This window comes from Hippoglossus hippoglossus, chromosome 21, assembly GCF_009819705.1.
Source record: "Hippoglossus hippoglossus isolate fHipHip1 chromosome 21, fHipHip1.pri, whole genome shotgun sequence".
In the NCBI taxonomy this organism is placed as follows: Eukaryota; Metazoa; Chordata; class Actinopteri; order Pleuronectiformes; family Pleuronectidae; genus Hippoglossus; species Hippoglossus hippoglossus.
Window position 1 is genome coordinate 3,151,966 of NC_047171.1, and position 22,573 is coordinate 3,174,538.

The following is a 22,573-nucleotide window of genomic DNA, read 5'->3' on the forward strand; positions in this document are numbered from 1 at the left end:
GCAATCATAGATAGACCAATGTTTACATTTATGTATTAAATTATGAATAATATTCGTAGTAGAAACATCACATTTTATTTGACCCACTAGTTTCTCATGTGCATCACTCAGATAAAGTACTGACAGCTATGCAGCTCTCATCAGCTTAGACAGCACTGGACCAAGATGCTGTGATGCTTCAGGCAGGCCGTCACTCGAGGTGCTGAGAGGGACTGAAGCTGAGACACGACGGAGATAACGAGAAGCTGGAATGTAAAACTCCCATGCTGCACTAGAAAGTGCGCTGCTGCTGCTGATGCTGCGCAGCAGTCACCATTCATCTGAGAGCTCACTTTGAGGCAATATGGTCTCCTGAGACTTATAAGAAAGTGAAGGAGGTGCTTTTTCTTCTTCATCAGCATCCAGGACAGAAATGATTACATAAGAGAGGAAACTGGTATCTTCTCCTCATCGAACAAACACTCTGCCTCCGCTCCGCATGCAGCGACATGGATAATCTAAAGTACAAAATAATCTGCATGATGCATGACTGACCTGATCTCAGTGAGGTAAGAAACATTTCATCTGCAGTCTTACCTTCTCCAGCTGTCATGGTGCAAAGCTTCCCTCAGCACTGAAGCCAGAGAGGAATGACGCTACACGGCTGAAAGCTCAGCTCTCCCTCTCTCTCTCTCTCTCTCTCTAGTGTCTGTCCTAGTACATCTCTCGCCCACTGTTTACCTCTTGGTGTTGCTACAGAAATGGCGGCTTTGTTTTGCTCTGTAACCCTCCTTCTGCTCCCCCCCTCTCTGCTCTCTACCCCTACCTCCAACTCTTTTACTCCCTCACTCCCCTCTTTGAAACAACCCCCCTTTTCCTGCATCACTCTCCCAAGTAGATCTGGAGATAGATGTCCACGTACATTTGGCCAAACAGAGCAAGGTTCAACAGTCGCTCATGACCTTGAAACATTTCCTCAACCTCCCCTGTGACACAGTTAGAAGAGAACTGCAGGTCGCACCTAACACACAAAACAACAAGACTTACAAAAACATGTTCCGGATAATAAATTCTCATCGTTTTTAAGTTTTTCTCAACGTTGAAATATTTGTAAGGTTGCAGCACATAATCCCCCTTTTCTTTGCCAGTGCTCTGTTTATTTTCTGGAGGCTGTCAAAGTAAGCTGAAGGCCTGTATGTGTGTGACAGCGCCGCTCGTTCCCCCGTCCACATTAACACCCCACATTCTCCTCCTCAGCTCCCGAGGCAGAAGGATTTAAAATGAGCCATCATCTGCGGACTCAAACTCAATTTCAGTGCAGCCGTGAAAGAGCGACGTCAAACAGCCAAGCAGCTAATCGTGATGAATATGAAGCTCGAGCATCTAATAACTGCCACAGTTACTCATGTTCTCTTTCCTCATAGTTTTCCAAATACACTTTCTGCAACTGTGTGCGGGACAAAATCAAAACAAGCTAAATTAATAGGAGGGACTTCTTAAAAAAAAGGTCTCATACTCTGCAATATTGTAATTTCTTCAATGGTCAGTATCTTGTCCCAAAATATTATATCTTGCAACGTTAAAGAAAGTGATAAAACGAAATCCTGGATTCACACCAAACTTTAGTGGCTTCTTTCTTGGCCCATGTCCCGTCACTCCGACAAATTCTCCTGGAAATCTGTTCAGCAGTTTTTGTGTAATCCTGCTGACAAACAAACAATCCAACCAACAAACAAACCAACGGACAGGGGAGGAAAAACCTGAACTCCTTGGTGGAGGTTAACTATCAGCTCATCCAGCCGCTATGTCACACGGTGCCTGTCACTGCTGTGTGGGAATGGCACAGTTAATTAAATCGTCTCCACATGAGATATGTCCTGGAGTGGTAGATAGGAGGTGATGTCGCAGGCAGCTTTGAAACGCTGAGCCCTGTGGACTGTTGTTCTCAGCTCTGAAGATGAACAGAGTCAGCAGGAAGGGGGGTGGACACACAGGAGCAGATATCTGCCTTTCTACTGCAGCTTCTCTATGTTGTTCTCTCGATTTTCATATTCATAAATGTTTACAGTTCTGACAGATGCTTTTCAAAGTCTTTGGCTCCACAGATGGACATCAGAAATCTCCAATAGAGAACCGTCTGTAGTGAAAACTTCCACACTAGGTCCCGTCTGGACTGCAACCCCTCCTTCTTACGCACACACAGACACACACGCACACACAGACACACACACACACACACACACACACACAGACACAGACACACACACACACACACAGCAATTCACTCACTCAAGATGGAAAACACAATCTGGAGCTGACAGACTGTCTTTGACAGAAAGACAAAGGGTGATACAGGTAAAAGTCAGCAACAACAAGGAAGTCGTTCTAGTTCACTCATCACAAAAAGTCCGGCCATCACAGATAACTCGAGAATTTCTCCCTGCGCCACGAGACGACAACTACGTTTCCTACTGAGCTCCTCAATCTACATTATCAGTAAGAAGGAAAACAACAGAAACAATGACATGAGCCATGACAGGATAAAAAACGTGCAGTGGATTTAAAAGCAACTTTTTTCCACATTTTGGTCCATTTCTGAATACTGTGGATATATTTGGTTCATGACGGACACCAAAGGATCAGTGAGGCCTACGATCAGAAGCAAAGAGAAGCCACAACAAAGAAATAATGACACTCAGAGGGAGTCACTCACCTGAGCCAGAAGATGAAATCATGTTCCCGGATCTTTGGACTTCATCGAATTTGCTGAAGATTACATTCAACCTGTAAGAGCAGATAGAGAGAACATTAAAAATAAAAATAAAAATAAAAAGTCATCCGTCACTTCAGAGGTGGGACGCTCTGTCTCTGCTCCGTGCAGCAGGGATGGCTGGGACCAAAATAGACAGAAGCCAAAACTGCCAGATAGATGACTAACTGGCACCGGGGCCAGAGAGAGAGAGGGGGGGGGGGAGAGAGAGTGATGGTGAAATGAAGGGACATATGGTCTCAGATTAATTACTCCACATTTGGTAGAATATTCTATTAAAAAAAACAGCTTGTCCAAATCTAGGCTATGAAACTCTACCACTCGTCTGGAGGCTGATTCTAGTAAAAAGTCATTTCTGCAGTCTGATGTAAATAGGAAGTAAAGACTGAAACCTGCAGGAGGTTCGACACAACAACACAAATTAGCTTGACAACCATCTTTAAAAACATGCAGTTCCACAATCGACCATACGAGCTGCGTTCGATGAGATAAACCTTTGTTATTAAAGAATTATAATAATACTTTAAGTAAACTGGAAAACATGGAAGGTGAATCTGAATTGTTTACACCTTGATAGCCAATTTGACCTTTGACCCTCTGAGATGAAAACTGAGGTGATGACATCCACCAGTCTACATTTTTTCAAAACATACAGAATCTTACTTACAATACAAATTTTAAAGATTTTTTTAAATTGGAGCTGTGTGTTTTTTATGACTCAGTATTATTATCCAAATACACATGTGAAGAACATCACAATAAGTCTAAGATCTTGAAAGGAGTTGACTTCACAGACTGAGCTCAGCTTGAGAGACAGAGAACAAAGGGAAAGGGTCGTCTTCCTAAAGCTGTACTACTTTGCACAGCCACCAGAGGGAGAACTATGTGTAGAATGCTGCTGCCTCTGTCTGAACATGGGGGGGGGGAATCTTCCTCTCTCCCCTGTACATCACTGTTACGTGTATACAGATGTTTGTGTGGTCGTGCATCCTCCTGTTGTCGTACCGTGACTGCGGCAGGCCCTTTTTGCTGAGATCCATCCTCACCCTCTCACCCACGTGTTTGTAGATCGCCACCAAGGAGTTCATGGCTCCATCACGCACCTGAGGACCAGAAAAAATATTCATAACTTAAAAACATGTCATTCAAACCAATCATTATATATTCATCAAAAACCTCTGACAACATTTCAACAAATTACTCTGAGGTCTTTCAATCCTAAGAATGAAATATATTTCAAATCAGTGACAAATTTATTACAGAGAAAACATAATTGGACATACCTGACTTGTGGGGTCCCCCAAAAGATTACATATGTGGGGAACAATTTTACTGAGGGTCAGGCCTTGAGCTCCATATCTGGAAGAGGGAGATTCATATAATTGAGCAAATGGAGCGGATATACAGTGACTTCAGACAGTTTATTCCATATTTCATATTGAGCGGCCTCACTGAACTCCAGACCTAAACATGTCAACATCTTCACATGTTGGAAGATGCTTCCCACTCTAAGATAGAAGATATACTCTCCTTCTTCTCTGCTTTCAGCCCGTCACCTTTTCTAATATCCTTTTTGTAACTTGAATCAACAACTACCTCCAAGCGGCGACCTTCACACTGAAAATGACGAGGTTTGACAGAGATTGGAAATAAATGTGTCTCACGTGTTCAGTGTGGCGATGAGGCAAAGGCACACTCCTTCTCTGGTCCTGTTGTTCTTGTGTTTGAAGCCTCCCAGCATCCTGTCCCATACGTACTGCAACAACAAACATCACAAAGTTAAAGGCTGGATGATACTAGATACTAGTTTTTTTTTTATTATAAAAACAGTAGCCTATTCAAAAGAATAAATATCAGTTACAGAATTACTCTGCTGATATCATTGATTTAATTTAGTTTTGCTGTCATGGATATATATCAAAAGTTCACATAAAATGATATTAATAAGATATCATTAAGTGATGTCTTATTATTTATATCAGCAGTGATGTGTGGTGAGTATGTTGAGTACGTGTCGGTACCTGTGGGGTGGCAGCTTGCTCCATGATCTTTAGCAGCACTGTTTGGTCCTGGTCTCGCACTTGGTCTTTGGCATCTCCCAGACGATCAATGAGGCTGGGCAGGACTGAGAGAGAGAGAGAGAGAGAGAGACATCGGCAAACATCAGTAAGCCTCTCTTCAAATTAGTGAACTTAAAAGAGGATGAGACGCACCAGAGTAGAACTGGAAGCTAGAAATCTGGATACTGACATGAAGTTACTACAAATTCCTTTTAATGCAGTTGTAGACGCTGCTTTAGAAGAATGGAATCAACTCATATTAAAACAGAACTGTTCTGTTTCTTTGTTTCAGGACCTGATTCACTCTGAGTATAAAGGACAACAAGGAACTTTTATTAAGGTGATAATTGTAGGTTGTATAAACATAAATGCTTCATGAGGCTCCATTAAGAGAATAATGTGAAGGAGTAAATACGTTCCACTAATTAAGAAAAACTAAAGCATCTTACCTGTTCCCACCTGAGCCTTGAACCGCTCCTGTAACCTCGTCACGAAGGCAGATAACAGGTCCAAGCCGAGCAGAGCCACCTAGTGGACACAACACAGAATAAATGTAAGTTTAATATTAAGATATCATTTATTCAAATTAAACAATATAAATCTTCTTGGATATAGTTTAAAATCATAGAAATTATAGTTGCATTTAAAGGTGCATTCAAATCTCTAAGGACTATGGGTAATATTAATATTTTTTTAAGCTTCTCTTGTTAATGAATGGAATTTGCCATCTATAACCTTGACACAATCCATTATAACACCATGACTGTTCACCCTCTGTCCACCAGTATATAACCAGTACCTATCTTTAACATGCTCAGTGAAGGTCAAGGGAGTATAGCTGACACCATAACAACACTCACACCACCACGACTTCCAGTTCAAGGAGCAATTTATGGAAACTCAGAAAATGTTAGTGAAAATGAAGCACTGATCAATAAATAAGGCAGGATGGTGGCATCCCAGTATTACAACAAGGGGACAAAGGCATATTGCTGTATTATCAATATTCCCTTTTACCTCAGGTGACAACTTGTATTAACACTCAAAGACGCTGAACCTTTCTACTGAGGAGTCCACTGACATCTGCTCATTGTGTATTATCTTGCCTGCTCCCACGGGGTGAGCAGGTAGTGAGCGTTGAGGGCCCGGTCAGCTACAGACCTAATCCTCAGGATCAGTCCCTTTGTTCTCCAACTGGAGGGAATTACAGTAATTAGACTGATGACAGGGTCCAAACAGAGAGTGGCTGAGAGCTGCGAGAGGGATCAGGGCTTTTTTAAACAATGGTGTAAACACGCAGGTCACAAATCTGCACTCAGCTCCTCCTGGGTCAGGTCTGTCTGAGCTTTCCGAGTTGGGACAACTGGACGTGAGCCCTGGTTTCCTTGTTCTCTCTCTGATTCAGACACGTTGAGTCACAACGGGGCCACGACAGCAGCTGAACCCTGTGTTTGAGGGTGAGCTCAGTCCAGTTTAGTACAAATAAGCAGAGACAGGCTCCTCTTCTTTGTAGACAGATGGCCAACTTCATTTTGCTGTCACCCACATTTGGATCACACACACACACACACACACACACACACACACACACACACACACACACACACACACACACACACACACACACACGGACCCCCCCACCCCCTCACGGCTCTGGACAGCAAATCCAGGAGACGTTTCCTAAATCCCAATTCCTAAATCCTCCTATACCCGACAGGCTCAGGACTCATTTCTACTCCCCCCCCCCCCCCGACTAGAATATGTCTACTTGAGCACAACTCGATCTGAGCAGATACTGACGATTAAATTGGATCAATCCAACTTGGAGGAAAACTGGATACGTCTACATTTACATTTATCATCTAAAATGTGTCACCTCTGTGGCCCAGTTTGTTGTGAAACTGGTTTAACACATGGTACAAACAAAAGGTTGCATGGAAGAACATAAAGATAAAGCACTTTTCAGGGATCATCCTTTGTTTGCGGTCTCTTCTTATGCCTGCTTGTGTTCGAGCACAGAAAATCTACCAACCCACAGCGTGAAGCTTTCCAAGAGCAGAGCTTTTAAAACCTGCGTAGCTTGGGAACTGGCTTCTTCAGTGCAGTTTTACTGTTTTCTACAAACCAGAATATTCTGGAAAGAAAGGTGAGTGTGACGGACTCACTTTTTATGAGCGGTTTTACTGTGCAAGTTTGATAAGCTTTGAGGAAAACCGGTGCAAACTATATCAAGCATCATGTTAACAAGGTGCAAACAACGTGTTAGCACCTTGATAACATGTCAACATGCTATTTACATGTTATTCACAAAAATCACTTATTTAAATAGTTTGTTCTTCCATAGTCAGGATTTTCATTAAGTGGCTATTTGGACAGAAAAAGGCCCATGAAATAAAATGATGGCAGCAGCTGCGGTGGTGGATAAATGCATTTAAAGGTTTATCAGACGTGGAAATGCAGCACAGCAGTTTACAAAGCTCCCAGACAGTCTCTGGACAAGTGGACAGCTCTAGAAAGTTATCATGACAGCAGTTATGTTCTTACGTATTATCTTTCGTTGTGATGATGGTGAACAAACAGTTTATCTACAGCCTGCAGAGCCCCCTTTTTCAGCTGATGTCATGGCAGTGCAGTAAAAGTCTGTGCAGCAGCAACACAATGGTCTCACTCGTGTGTTTCTGTGTCGTCTGACTCCACATTAAACATCTGATACTTCCTTGTGGAGCAGGTTTCTACTGAAAGAGACTTGAAATCCTGAAGATTTTTGCCAGAATCCTAAAAATATGATGGTGAAATAAGATGTGGTAAATGTCCAGAACTTGGACTAGTGGCTTATAATGTTTACTAGCTTTTGATGTGGCTAATAACCGTTAATAATCATTCCAATCATTGCATCAGTGGCCAGGAGACAAAATAAGCTTTACAGTCCTGCATCCAGCAACTAGAAATCCTACTGGACAGAGGCAAACATTGTGTTGTTTTACAGATTTTACATTAAAGGAACTTGCAGAGGGATTTTATTATTCCAAATGTGAGTGAGCAACCTCTGAAAAAACAAACGCACAAACATCACAAGATCACAACCCTTCACTTCAACACATTGGTCTGTTCCTGACACCTGCTCTGAAACCAGCAGACCCCAGCCTCCATCTGCCTCTGATGTGAATAAGCCTTTAAATTAAATTAAGGATTTCTCCCTTGTTTCTTGCCTCACTACCAAGCCTGTCATCTCATTACCAGTGGAAACACCACACACACACACACACACACACACACACACACACACACACACACACACACACACACACACACACACACACACACACACACACACACACACACACACACACACACACACACACACACACACACACACACACACACACTATACAGAGACTACACAAGATGTACAAAGAGAAAGGCAAGCTCACACAGGAAATCATTGCTATTAACGATTCCCTCTAAGTCAAGACAACACCTGGGTATACTGTCCTTCTTCTACAGGGAGTGGAGCTACACACAGACACACACACTACACTCTCAATCCCAAATTATGCTAGTACACTGTTTACAAATGTAAACGCAAATAGATAAATAAATATGCTGAACAATTTCAATCTGTGCAAGACGCTAAAATGAGTCCGTGACACACAAACACCAAAGCTGCAGTTTATTACAAAGTGCCATTTAATTATGCAGCAAACCTGGCTCTCCATCCCTGTTGCATAACACCAACAGGATTCTGCTTGTGGATTCTCAGACATTTCCATAAAACCAGGGCTTTGTCTGGACCGCGTTTATTGTCAAGTGCAACTCAAATTACACTAAAAGCTGTTCTGAAGCTCCCAAGACAATATTTCACTCTGCAGTTTGTTTGTTGTTGCACCGATGAAACGGGACCAAATAATTCTGCATCCGAACCCACAGGTGCTGACGTTTGCAGGTATGGTTTTACTAATCAGTTTATCACTCGTCTGTCCTGCACAGCGACAGAGGACATGCACTTTTTCACGGTGAATGTTTGTTGGTAGCATGATTTCCAAGCCGCTGAACAAGATGAGACGTGTCCGTTTGTGGTTATTGGCTACGAAGCTAATAATTCAGTTATTGTTTTGTGTACATGCAGCTTAAACTAGAATGATCAATAGAAAGCATAACTAATAACTAATTCATAGATATCCTGGATCCGCACCACGATGTCATGGGTTCTTCTTCATGGCTCCATCCACCACCAAGATTGGTGCAAATCCGATCAGTACTGTTTGTGTAATCCATCCGACAAATCAACAACAGGACACAACACACTGCTGGTGAAAGCATAATGTCCTTGGTAGAGGTAATTTGAGAGCCCGTGAGCCAATAATATCTGTGCCTTGGTAAACAGATTGACACGCTGAGAGATAAAGCACAAACAGTGGAAAGGACTCGTGAATCCAATAAATATCCCTGTTGTGACTCCCTGGAAAGAACTGAACCATCGTTAATGGAATTGGTTTCGCCGGTGCTTTGTCAATTTTAGTGTTGGCGCGCACCAAAGTGAAAAAGGTCAGTCATGGTTTCAAGTGTCACAGAGCAGAGAATACTGCTTAGTCTACAATTATGAAACCAACCAACTCTGGGAACTTAATCTTTTTCTTATAGTGAATGATTTTCCTGCAGCTTTTTTTACAAAATGCCTCCAAATTAGAGGTTTATACCTGACGGTGTTTCTAGCTAAAAGTAAATTGTGTAAAAAATGTAAAAAACTACTTCCATAGATGAACAGTGTCAGCACGGCCTTATACAGACTGGGCTGGGCACATCCAAACAATTTCTAACATGCCGATGGATCCCCCAACAGCAATGGGATGAGTAATTACAATGTTATGCCACGACTGGGAGACAGCAGCAAGAGTGTTACCATATTCCTGAGGTGCGATTGGCCAGCAGTGACCACACAGTGACTCAGCTTTATTCAGCAGGGCCCAGGCAGACCCCAGGCTCGCTGGGATGATGGAATGTACAGCAAACCCTCATTATGGAAACGAGCCAACAGCAGGAACACACAGTTCACACAGACTGATGCAGGGATGCATATAGCACAAAGTGAGAGACACACACACACACACAATCAGTCTTTTACAGTTCACTTCCTCCAGAGACGACGCTTCACAGCTGACTTGCTGCTGTGAAAGCGGTAAAATAAGAATATCATCCTCCAGACATATTGCAACTGATACTAATTCATCTCTCTCTCTCCCTCCTTCTATTCACGTTCAAATACATTTCATTTTTGTATTCTTAAGCTTCACTATCATGAATGTTAGGACATCACTGAATAGCTATATTATAATGGGGAGTTTCAGGTTAGATTTGATAACCTCTGCTCTGGCCTGCATGTCGGGTTCAAATAATTCTAGCAATTCTTCCGGCTCTGTCTGGCTTGTTGCTGGATTTGGGAAAGTTACTCAAGATACCCTCCTCAAAGCTTTTTCTCTTGATAACCATGATTTTTAAAAGGCCGTCTGATAGGTGTGTGTCCCTTCAGCGTATCCACAGCACTGGATAACTCATCATTCCAGGGAATCAAAAAAGAAAGGGCTGCACGTGGGTTTTGTTTTGTTGCCACCTGCCTTCTATGATAGACAAGCGTCTCTCTTTTGCTTTTTATTACCATTTGTTTGACATTGTTTATTCACCACGACCAAAAGCCAGAGAATGCTTGACCTCATACTTAGCACGGATAAGCTTTTTGTGGCCGCTCGGTTTGACAGCCATCGAGCAAGAAGTCGTGCTGTTGGGTTGATTACTACGACAAGCTTAAGACATGTAAGGTGATAAAAAGCACAGCAGCATTCAGCGTCTGGCCAGTCTGCTCCCACATAAGGGCTTTTCTGTCTTTGTGCTGATCGTTTCTGTCGTACAGGTTGGGACACACCACAAGCAATTTTTTAGGGATTTATTAGTGCTACTGAATGTTGTAATGATAGTTGTTAAGAGTCACCCGAGGCCAAGTGTAAGAAACAATAGAGTCAAAGAGTCAAAGGACAGCATCATAAAAGTTTACTGTTCCTTATCCTGGAGGAATGGATAAACTACTAAGGCTACATCCACACTAATACATTTTGGTTGGTACACATCATAAATCCTGTTGGCAGGTGAGAATTTAAGTAATATCCATCATGTAACCATGTCAGTCTGCAAACCTTTCAAGTATTTTGGAATAACACAGGAGAAAAGCTCAGTTTCTTCCCAAATGGTCTGAGAGACAAGTGGACAGACTCACTAGAAGAACCAAATATAGACACAGATTTGCATGGCAGTTGGTGCTGCATTGGCAACCTCTGTGTAGCAAAAATGTTTTTCCTGCAAAAGAGTGCTTGCTGAGAAACACAGAGAAGTACCGAGAAAGTTAACTTAGGGGAGGCGTAAAATCTCAAACAGGCAGAAAACACACAATATCCATTCAGGTGGAGATATTCAAACGCATATAGAAACACGACTGCATGAATGTCCCAGTTAATTAAGTCTTGACAGCAACTTGCAACACTCAACATACATCAGGGGAGGGAGGACCCTGAATGTAAACAAAAGAGGCCGTGCTTTGACAAATGTTCCAGTCTCCAGCCGTGTCCTGGAGGTAGAGCCGTGGTCTACCACGGGAGAGGCAGTGACGTGAGCTGAGGTGCTCATGAGTCCTATTCGCCACCGGCAGAGAACTATAAACAGCAGCAGCAGCAAACCCAGCAGCAAGTGACCACCCTCCGAGAAAGAAAAAAGTGATAAACACAAGACACTGTGTCATCTTTTATCGGTGGAACAACTTGACAGGTCAGCAATTGAAAAGTTCTTTGGAAAAATTTTGTATTAAGCCTGTTCTGCCCTTTGGTGTGTTTTCAAGAGCTCAGTACAAACTAACAAGTCATTTCTGTTCCAAGACGTTTTTCACAGATACAGATGTGTCTGCTGTCAGAGTGTGTGTGTGTGTGTGTGTGTGTGTGTGTGTGTGTGTGTGTGTGTGTGTGTGTGTGTGTGTGTGTGTGTATTGGAACGAGTGAAAGAGCAAGAGGGAGAAAGAAGTCAGGAGGGGCTGAGTGAATCAATTAGCTGCGAGAAACTCGACCATGAAGACAGATTTTATCAATTTAAGTTAAGTATCAACCAACATGTGGTGGTCAGTGTTGATATTGTGGTGGTGGCCATAAACAAACCAGTGTTTGCATACACTGAGGAGTGTTAAAATGTGATTGATGGAGGAACTGTAGTTGTTCACAGGACGTCAGCCTCGTAGACGATCCTCAATATGAAGCCCGGGACGCATTTGTGTACACAGCGAAAAAGAATGTGGCCACATGCATCCCAGATATCTTGAGAAGTATTGAGGACACATTAAGCTGAGGTTGTGCTTGACTGATTGGTCGTTGCGTGTGACAACTGTGACGCCTTTCTCTTTTATACTTTGCACTTGAGACTATGTGCAGACTTCTCAGGTGTCGCAGCTGTGAAAAATACAACACCGCCGGAAATAGGCAAAGAAGATGAGACACAAACAGAACAGTTGTTTGGACTGAGGAGCAGAATCTGAGGGCGTCACACATGCACCTCCATGACACCTGCTACACAGGATAGAGGAGGACATCACTCTGTTGGTGGACAACTGTCTAAATAAAGGTGGCAGAACGAAGTGGACATGGAGGCAGAGGGAGACAGCTGACTCAGGAGGTCATGGTGACGCTGCCCATTCACAACAACAAATGAGGGCAGTAGTTTTGTTGTGGCTGGTAGAGGCCAGAGAGGACCAGACTTTTACTGGCACAAATAGAAGCCAAGTACCATTTCTGATAATCCAGCAGGGGTCCAACAGCATCCACATGAATATGACTGCCGGTTAATGTATAACCTAACAACATGAACTAACCATAAAGACAGTCCTTATTAGAAGAAAGTATTGTGACAGTGCTGGAGTCACGTGGTCAGTTTCGAGTAGATAACCTGAGGCACAGCTTGGAGAACAGTCACTACCTGTGAGGAGGACATTCATGTTTTGATGGCTTGCAATTCAGAAATTGCAGCAACCAGTGTACATCGAAAAAAAATGTGTCTCTCTCTGAGGTTTCCCCCTGTTAATAGGGTTATTTTTGGATAGTTTGTCCTTACTCCTGTTGGGGGTTAAGGACAGAGGATGTCGCACTATACAAATAAAACTTGATTGATTGACTTGCTGATATGAGGACAATCTGACACAGTATTTGTGCCGAGTGTTGCTTGTCAGTGTGATTATAATACCCTCCTCTTACAGCATCAGCAGCTCGTCAGCAAAGGCTGCATGATCAAGGCAGCATTCATCACTACATGTGTTATTACAACCCGACAGCATTTTCCCTTCAGCTATTAACTGGATTTCTCTCTTATTTTACTCATTAACGAATCATTGTGTTAGATCAATGGGGCGCAGACTTTTGAATACTACTGCAGTTGTAAGATGATCCTGGTCAAATCAATATCTAATAACTATTAACGTCTAATGAATAAACATAAGCAACTTGGGATTGATTTCATTGCATTACTTTACTTTTCTATAATTGAGATAAATATTGTATTACTGTCAACTAAATGGTGATAATTTCACTACATCGATATGTTTACGCCCGATTCATTTTAGTTTGAATCACAATTTTGAATTTGGCAATCTGTGGACTTCTAGCTACCATGAGAGCTGAGCTACTTTATGTGTGACACGGCATTTCAATGCCATAATGAACTCACTGACCTCTGTGATGCTGTATGAAACCGTGGGCTTTCATCTGCCTCGTGGCACATTTCAAAGGATGTTGCTGTATTGTACAGTTCACTGTGTTGGCCCTGACACAGCACACTTCCCCAGCACTCACGTCAGACCATGACAGAGCACATTAGCGGTACAATCCACTCCGTAGCCTCCTTCCTGCTGATTCAGCAGAACAAATGGCCAAGCTGATAACGTGATGCGGGGGTTTGTGCTCCACTCGGCTCACACGGAGGCGAGATGATCAAAGGGAAAACTGCCTGGATGAGAAACTCCTCAGAATGTAACTCCACAGAGTATAATCCCAGGATTATACCAATTGTTATGGGGGTGGTTGTCTTATATAAGAGCCAAGTAGTTCCCAGGCTGGTGTCAATCAAGCACACTTTACTGCCTGATGTAGAAATATATGATTTCCTGTTTAAAGTTAGGATGAAAGGAACTTTTAATAGATATAAACTCGAAACACATATAGATCCTCCTGGCTGCTTGAGCCTGTATGTGTTGTTAAGACTGACAATTGTACCCCATCATTTCAATGGCAATACATTCCTTCCAACTTTTTAATTTGAACATATTTCTGCTTTTAAGTGAGCATCAATGAATGAGAAAACAGCTGCTGATGTGACAGGTATGTGATAACCTCATGATTTATAATTTTGCATCTGATAAAGATCTCAAATGCAAGGATCTTATACCCAGAAAGCTTTCATGTACCATAAGTCATTGTCTCACTGACCGGTCTGTGAACTGCCTTCATCAGAAAGGACTGATTTCAGAGTCTGCCAGGAGCCGATGACAGAGGACTAGTCATTGTTGCATTGAAGAGCTGAAAGTCAACCTAACTGCTCGGGGAGGGGACAAGCGAGAGTCACTTTCCGCCGGGGCAGGACTGACTGGATGCTGCACCACTCATGATGTCATCTGGTTGCTTAAGGAGAGGCTGCGGTTATTTGCCATAAAGCAGCGTGTCTGGTTACAACGGCAGAGGAAAGGAAGCTGCAGTGACAGCATCAAAGTCTCGGGCTCACTGACAGGTTGCTGAAACAACACATCAGGCATGGAATGAGAGGGAGGCCTGGTGGGGCACTGGGATGAAGAAATAACTACAAAGTTAGGACCATTAAGAGCAATGCTAAGTAGCCAACGAAGGAATCTCTTATAGGCTTGTATTCGAGGCCAACAGGTTTAATTTTAAGATATTTGTTGGCTGTCTGTCTGTCTGTATAACTCCCTGTAGGGGATTAACAATGTAGACGGAATGACATTGCAGTCAAACAGTGGAAGAGCTGAGGGGTAAGAGTTCAAATGAAAACCAAGTGATGGAGAGAGGGCGTATGTGTATTTACACTGAACAACGTGCAGGAGATATAAGACCGACATGTAGATAAAATGCCTTCGCACACAGAGAGGGGTACATTAACGTTTCAATATTTTTGCAAAATAGAGGTCATCTGATATGAAAAGAAATGCACAATCAGGGCCAGTGTTCCGACTGGAATAAAACACAAACTCTCTCTCTCTCTGCTCAGCTGATTAACCCCTGCAGGTTTTCTTTTAGTCAGGCACATAGTGTACACACAAACACACACAAACATCTCAGACAAGTTTGAAAAGGCCTCTTCTCTCACATCGGTGTTGGCATCCTCCTGCAGTTTGTCCAACTAGGGACATGGATAATATGACACAGTAAGTTAATGTATGTCATCAGGGGGGTGTAGGGGTGTGTGTGTGTGTGTGCGTGTGCGTGTGCGTGTGTGTACACAACATGTGCACCGGGTATGCATCGCCCCTCTGGTGCATTTCATTACATTGTGCATAGCTTCAGGTGCAATCTCACTAGAGCTGAAAAATGCCACAACAATTCATATTGTGATCAGTTTCTGAATTTCACATTAACTGAAAAGTAAATAAGATGGTTGTACTTGTTTAATAACAAAGCTTTCAAAGTCAAGTAGCTCTTTCACAGTTCTATTAACCTCACGGTAGACATTTCATCGGCCTGGGAGACCGACTCTACCGTCATGAATATGAGCATTAGTCTGGACTGTGGTTTCCTCTCACTTCAGTACATTTTTCTAGGATGGAAAGTCCTGCCTGTGATATCCACAATCCATCTACTCATACCCTCAATGCCTTGCTTTTGGGCACAGAAACAGAAACAAACTAACCTCTGTGTCATTTGTGTACTTTCTAACAATCATTCACTTCATGTAGATTTTATTGCTTTAATTCTGAATGATACGAGAACAGATCTAAGTCTCATAGTGTCCTGGATTTTTTATTATTGTTATTTTGTCAGCAGGATAAATTTGTTCCACGTTATAATTACTCCCATTTTATATCCAGGCCCAATGTGCTTTAACTTGTATAATCACTTCTTTGATGCAGTGAGTTTAATTCACTCAACTTCACTTTGTATTACAAAGTATTACTTTGACAAAGCACTTTCCTCTGTCTGCTGAGTTTGCTGCTGTTCCAAGATCAGCTTCAATTCCTAATTAATTTACTCTTTCTTTTATATAGTTTATTTTAATAGATCAAAACAAGTGACTCTTCTCTTCTGAACTAATGCCAGATTAAAACAGAAATGTATAGTCTGAGGATATACAAAAACTTCTCATATACCTATACATATTTGTATACGTATACAGCAGCTCCCGATGTCAGAATATCCTCTCCTCATACGCTGCTGCCTGTTCTGGCCCCAGTGAGGCAGTGATCAGAGTTATTGGCCCCTGCCTCATCTCTCAGTGTGCTGTGATGAAAGGGGCCAACTGGCAGAGACAGACTAACCACCCTCAACAGTCTCAGTGGTCCATGTCCTCTCTCCATCTGCCAGACAGTCAAGCTCATTAACTACCAACCCACTGCTGCTGAATTCAATTTACATCCAGAGGATTTAGGGAGACTAGCATCTCGCTCAGCTCACCCAAAATGTGGACTTACTGACAAATTAGAAAATGACATGCAAACAGATGACAGGCATCAAATGACAGGCAGAGACCTGATCAAATGTGCATTGAGTCATACAGGGAAACGCATAAGTGAGGAAAAAAGGGAAAAAGCCTCGAGTTGAGCAGATTAAATAAAAGCAGATTACGGGGTCAGAATTTTACTGACAGCGATGGGAGGTCATCAGAACGAGGGGATTTACTGGTGACAATGCAGTTGGCAGTGGTGTTGACACACAAACGACTCCTCTTTCACAGAATGCTGTCACTTAATATATTAAAGGAGATTTGAGCTAATGAAGTTTGAACTATTTGGGAGGATTCTGTAATTTTGACTGGTCATATCTCCCTTAATATTCATCACAGAGATATGTCATTTTAAATCTCTTTTTGGGCTCCATATATGATTTAGTTTGTTGTGTTTTAATGTTCATCGTTCAATGTGGCTCATTACCACCCCTTTTAATATTTGTCCCGTTAGGCGATAGCAGAGTGTTGTGTGTTCCAGCTTTTTTCTCTAAGCTCTGCACAAATCGCTCTACGCTGCTCTACCAGGGTTCACAAAGTCAACAAGGTTTAGGATTAACATTTAACCTGGGACCCTGCCAAGGATCCAAAGTTCCCCTTCAGGCTGCAGTATCCACAGGGGGGGGACCTTGAGGTTTATCTTGTGTACAAGCACGGTCAATGCAAATGAGCTGACGCCTTTACTGATAATGTGTGAAAAGTGTCACATACAAGATATCATCCAACTCTGCCACACCATCAGTGGAGCCCAGTTTACAGTGAATCACAGTGGGTGGGTTTTGTATACACAAGTGTCAGTATGTTTGTGTAGAGTACACACAACCTCAGCTGCTCAAGGTTGATTAGCACAAAGATAACTTGGGCCAAAGGTCACAGAGGCTGCGCTATTGTTTTGCCAGCGTCAGTTAAACTGAAAGAGAAATGGTACAGATCACGTGGAGAAGATAAACACAAACCGAGAACCCAGGACCTGAGCAGAGTCCCCTTCTGTTCCAACTAGTCTCTGGTCTCTGTGTGCAGTAGATCATTCAATCATCATAAAATCATTCCAGCATTTGTGTTATGGGCCACACGAAGAGTGTGACCTGTGAAGTGCAGGAAGAAAATGACATGCGTTGATGCTGGAAAATCAAATTTCCAAGACCTTCTCCAGAAAGCACGTCTGAAAACAGCTTTATAGCCACATTTCTCCTGCGGCTAACAAATGCAAGCACTTTAAATGTTGCCAGAGGGAAATGGCTCTCTTGCCCTAACAGGCCACATTATTTGCTGAACAATATCCTGTGGAGACATTCGATTCCACTGCAGGGCAACAGAAACAGCCTTTTTAGGAACACAACTTCAAAGTGGTGTCATTCAGCGGCACCCTCAAGCATTTAGCTGCCTCAGTGTCGGGGCACATTGCGTCTACTCGTCTGTCCGGTCTTTGGTGACGTCAGCTGGTCAGTCCTCCCACCAGGGCCACACACGACATCTACATCCCGACACAAACAAAAGGCTGTGACCTCTCTGTCCAGGCTCTCTTTGCTTTGCGGATGTTTGCCACCACAAGCCACTTACTGCAGTGTGCCACAATGGTTTAGTTTCAAAAGCCTGGAAAGTAGACCACATGTCCGGCTGCAGCCAATGTCAGCATCAAAAACACGTCACATCACATCATCACATCTTTGGATAAACTGCTGTTTCTACCAAAAGCGTAAAAACTATTTTGTTTTCAATTATATTGTTTGTCAGAGAAAAGCGGGAAGTCCTCTCATCTGATGGGCTGGAACCAGGACAGTTAGTATTGTTTCACTGTTTTCGTTTGAAAAATGACTGAAACAATTCTTCTATCGTACCAATAGTAATTAAATATTTTTAAATTGACCAATTAATCGGTTTATTGCCAAAACCAGTTCAGCTCTAATCACATGAAACTCAGTGCTCCAATTAAAGAACTGTAAAGGGATCATGTTATAGATGTCCTTTGTTGTTAGTCCTACAAGTATTTCTAAAAACACGTTGTCATAAGGGTTATTGAGTGTACTCTGAATACTACATCAGTACTGATACTGTAAATGTCTCCCCTGTGGTGTGCTCCGGCCACACGGCACAGACATGGCTGAACAACATTATAGGTGGCACCAGGTTGTCTGAGCCATCACGTCAATGCTCCGGTCCTGCCAGCCTGAATCGATTCAGATAGATAAAAACCAGCTCGGCTCCCAGGCTCGGCTCTGCACAGGCAGGGGTAAAGAGGGAAATGATGGCGAGAGGAGGTGACGTGATGGATGGTTACTGACAGGAGCCGAGCTGGGCTCCCAGAAACATGGGAGGTGGGAAAAAAAGAGGGATGAGATGCTAATTTGTTTGTTTACGGCTGTTTCGTGGCCCGGCAGCATTGTGAGTTAAACATGGTACTAAATCCGTCAGCACTGATTCCTACTGGGGGGCCACTGTGGCGCACAGGAATGTTTGAGTGGACATGTCCATCAAATAAATAGCCGTCTCCAGACATGACCTCTGGAGGATGTCCGGAGAATTGGGTCCAGACTTTCTCCAGAGGTTGACTTTCACACATGAACAACGCAGCAGGAGATTCTCCACTAAAAAGGGGGATTGACTCCTTTAGCATCGGCAATAGAGGAATATCAGTTTTCCCCCTGGTTTGTTATGTTCAAAGTCAAGAACGCACTGAAAACTGAGAAGTTCTCTCACATCGCTGTCTTGACAAATTAGCTTATTATGTTTCAGAGTGATTGTATCCATTCCCATTGCAGACGAAAGCCAGATGTTAGTGGGGTTTTTTGACCAGTGGAAAAGGTGGTTTAATAGATGCTCCCTTTTTAGTTTAACGGGCTTTATTTCTTTACTTGCATGACTAGCATTCCAGGGTGATGCGATGGGATTACTTTGTTGAATCTACCATCTCTGCTGTTGGCATGGTGAGTTTAAGTTTAAGTTAGAATCGTGCTTCCCGTATTAGGCTCGGATAACGGCACAAAACAGCATCAAACGGGATGAAATGTAACTGATACAAACAAAAAGACACGTGACCCAGGGGTGTGTTGACTGTGAATCGCACAAGGGCTCATGGGAAACCCCACCAGTGTGAATCCTGAGGGGGGGGGGGGTGGTCTCTGCATGACATACAGTAGCACCCAGGTCAGGCAGGACTGTGCATACAGGATGAGCAGGAACACACAGACACAACTTTCTGTTGAAACTGCAACTGTGTGCGAGTCCCTCAGAGAGAGAATTCAGTTTGTTTCTGACAAACATGCCGCACCTCGATCACTGTCGCTTCCTCAACAGCACCACGCCTCCGTAATGAGCCAATCATTAGACATACGCAGATTTGTTTTGAGTTGATTGAGCAGCTGAAACCGCATGTTGGGGTGGTGGCTGTTAGCGGGACACACCCTCAGATGGACGGGACACACAGAAGGAGATCGCTGATAGAAAATGACAACTGTCACATCCACCGTGCACATGACTCATTCCCTCTTAAATTGTATGTACATGAATCATTAAACTGCTCGATTTAGAACCAAGCAAAATAGCCTTGCAGTGCAATCGGTGATCCACACTTTCAAAACACCACTGGTCCCATCACACACGAGACAAGTGGGTTCCATCTTCAATCAAAATGGATATTATAGAAGAATCCAAGAAATGGGGAAGTTGTATCAGTGGACAATTCTTACAATCATCAATTCTGTGCGATTTTTGTACCTGGCTGATTACTTAGACGTAAGTTGTTTCTGAAACACATTTTATATTTTTTGTTGAAATCCTCCTCAAGTCCTGATAGACATCAATAAATAAAGTTTAGTGTCTGTGCCCGTGCTCCCACTGCACATGAACCGGAGTAATCAGCTGCCGAAGCAGTGACGGTGGCAGACGATAACGAAGTTAGCGAGCTAATCACAGAAAACTCAGCTTCTGGCCGCTGTCAGGTCAACTGGACTGGGTTGAGTTTCACCTCTGATCCAAGAGGCTGCTTCAGTTCTTACTGAACTCCTGCTGGGAGTCCCAGGTACTTAACTTGTAGGGTCGTCAGGAGTTAAATACCTGGCAGCTAGAACTGAAGAATCCTCTTGGATGAGAGTGAAACGTCTGTATCGGTTGCTCTGCAAGTGAAGCCTGCTCTCGCTAACTTTTCTCAGATTACAAACGCGTTGCTCTAATTACCTGTTAGAATTCAGTTTGGAATTCTGCCATACAAAAGATAACATCATCTTTGATATTAGATTACACCATGAGAGCGTGAGATTTCCTTAGACTACGGGAAAACACAGAGCTACATACTGTACTGTTTAAGTAATTATTTGAACTTCGGTGTAGTTTGATCCTGAAACTTTCAGAAGCGTTAAGACAACGTGCAAACTGCCCTCGCTCTGCACTCTCTGCTTGTGACTCTTCTTGTAGTAACCATGGCACGACCGTCTGTTATGTTTGGACAAGCAGCTGAGAGATACTATGCTAATGTCACTGTGCACAATTTCATTTTGTTCCAGAGAAATGCTAAAGTTGTTCTATCTGCTTTGCAAACTGAGGAGCATTGTTTACTTTAGAAGATGCATAACCCGTTCCAGTTCTGGATATAAGAGCACACTGAAGGATTGTGTGCTTCACCTACACAAAGGCAGCTCGACACTCTTGTGTTTGTTATCTCAACACAAGAAGTGTGTGGCAAAAGAAAACACACTGTTGGACTGGACCCACACTGAAGCGAAGGTGAGGAGAGTGTGACAGGCCGTAAAGCTCCTTCTTCAAACAGTCCCCCCCCCCCCCCTCAAAACAAATATCCATTTATGGCAAATGAATCCATCCTCTCTCTCTCTGTCTCTCTCTCTCTGTCTCTCTCTCCTCTCTCTCCTCTCTCCTCTCTCTCTCTCCTCTCTCCTCTCTCCTCTCTCTCTCTCTCTCTCTCTCTCTCTCTCTCTCTCTCTCTCTCTCTCCTCTCCCTCTCTCTCAAACTACATAGTTTCCACATTAGTTACCCAGTGATCGGATTGGCCTGTACTGAGGATAATGCCTCTTATTGGTTAACTAACAGCACAAAATAGTGCCACTCAAAAAAGTTAAGATGTTTTATAGTAGCCCAAGAGAAGAGGATACAGTTATACCAGTTTTTAAAAAGGGTGAAAGACTACAAGCCAAGACAATACAGAACAAACAATGTATTTTTCCCCAGTGCTTACAGCAGGAAAATGTATATGTTGCATAGGGAGTATAGGATTCAAGAATTATATGAGGTAGAATTAAAACATAATTACTAAGTAGGGAGGTTTGTCTAATGACTATTTTATTGTAAAACCCATATGTGCCAGCTCTGGCCTCCCAGTTCCCCTTCATCTGAGCCGTAACCGGGCCAGATCCAATTAAACCTTCTCTCGCCTGCTTTCAAACTCTCCCTGGCCTCTCATCACCAGCTCTCTCCGGAATGAGCCAGACTTCTGAGAGCAAAAACACGGGAGTGCAACAAACGTGGTCATTTGCAGAACGCAGAAAGCGCGATCCAGGCAAAACTTAGCACCACAGAACTGCAGAGACTGCAGAGACAGTAAGAGAAACTAAAACCTTTCCTCAGCATTGCTCTACCAGGGGCTTATAGGGAGCAGGGCTGGGTTCGTTCAGGCAGAAGCAAATCCCGACATGAAATCCAGGCTCTGTTCAACAATGTGTTCTTACAGTTATGGCAGAGAAAGCAACTTGTGGCTGGATACTGAGAGAAGTGCTAATGTAATCACGATCTGGGGTCAGATAAACCTCTGCCCCACACTGAACTCTGAAATAAAGCACAATCAGAAGAGAAGAATGTGAGCCACACTGGAGCCAAACAATGATGTTATGTGCCTCTGCCTGTCGGAGAGAACCGTGCTTTACTCCGCAGCAAACAGAAAAACTGAAAATTCCACCTAAACAAACGAAAACAGGGCCTTTATACGTCTGCACAATGAGACGGAAGCGCTGTTTAAACACAAAACTGTGACAACTTGTGCTGCAGCAGAGCAGGTGCTTGATTTTACTGCAC

General features: G+C 43.1%; 1 protein-coding gene across 23 annotated transcripts in view; it reads right to left on the minus strand.

The window, feature by feature from the left end:
• Positions 1 to 22,573, minus strand: part of clasp1a (cytoplasmic linker associated protein 1a) — a 59,421-nt gene that overhangs the window by 33,180 nt on the left and 3,668 nt on the right. For 22 of the 23 annotated variants that reach the window (XM_034574513.1, XM_034574506.1, XM_034574511.1 and 19 more), the window contains exons 3-8: positions 5,259 to 5,337; positions 4,771 to 4,874; positions 4,414 to 4,505; positions 4,033 to 4,108; positions 3,755 to 3,852; positions 2,693 to 2,763 (exon numbers count right to left, since the gene is read on the minus strand). In XM_034574513.1, coding sequence (XP_034430404.1) covers positions 2,693 to 2,763; positions 3,755 to 3,852; positions 4,033 to 4,108; positions 4,414 to 4,505; positions 4,771 to 4,874; positions 5,259 to 5,337 — 520 coding nt within the window. Of the gene's footprint in view, positions 1 to 576; positions 743 to 2,692; positions 2,764 to 3,754; positions 3,853 to 4,032; positions 4,109 to 4,413; positions 4,506 to 4,770; positions 4,875 to 5,258; positions 5,338 to 22,573 lie in introns of those variants that run through there. The other variant, XM_034574525.1, reaches the window with a different exon arrangement.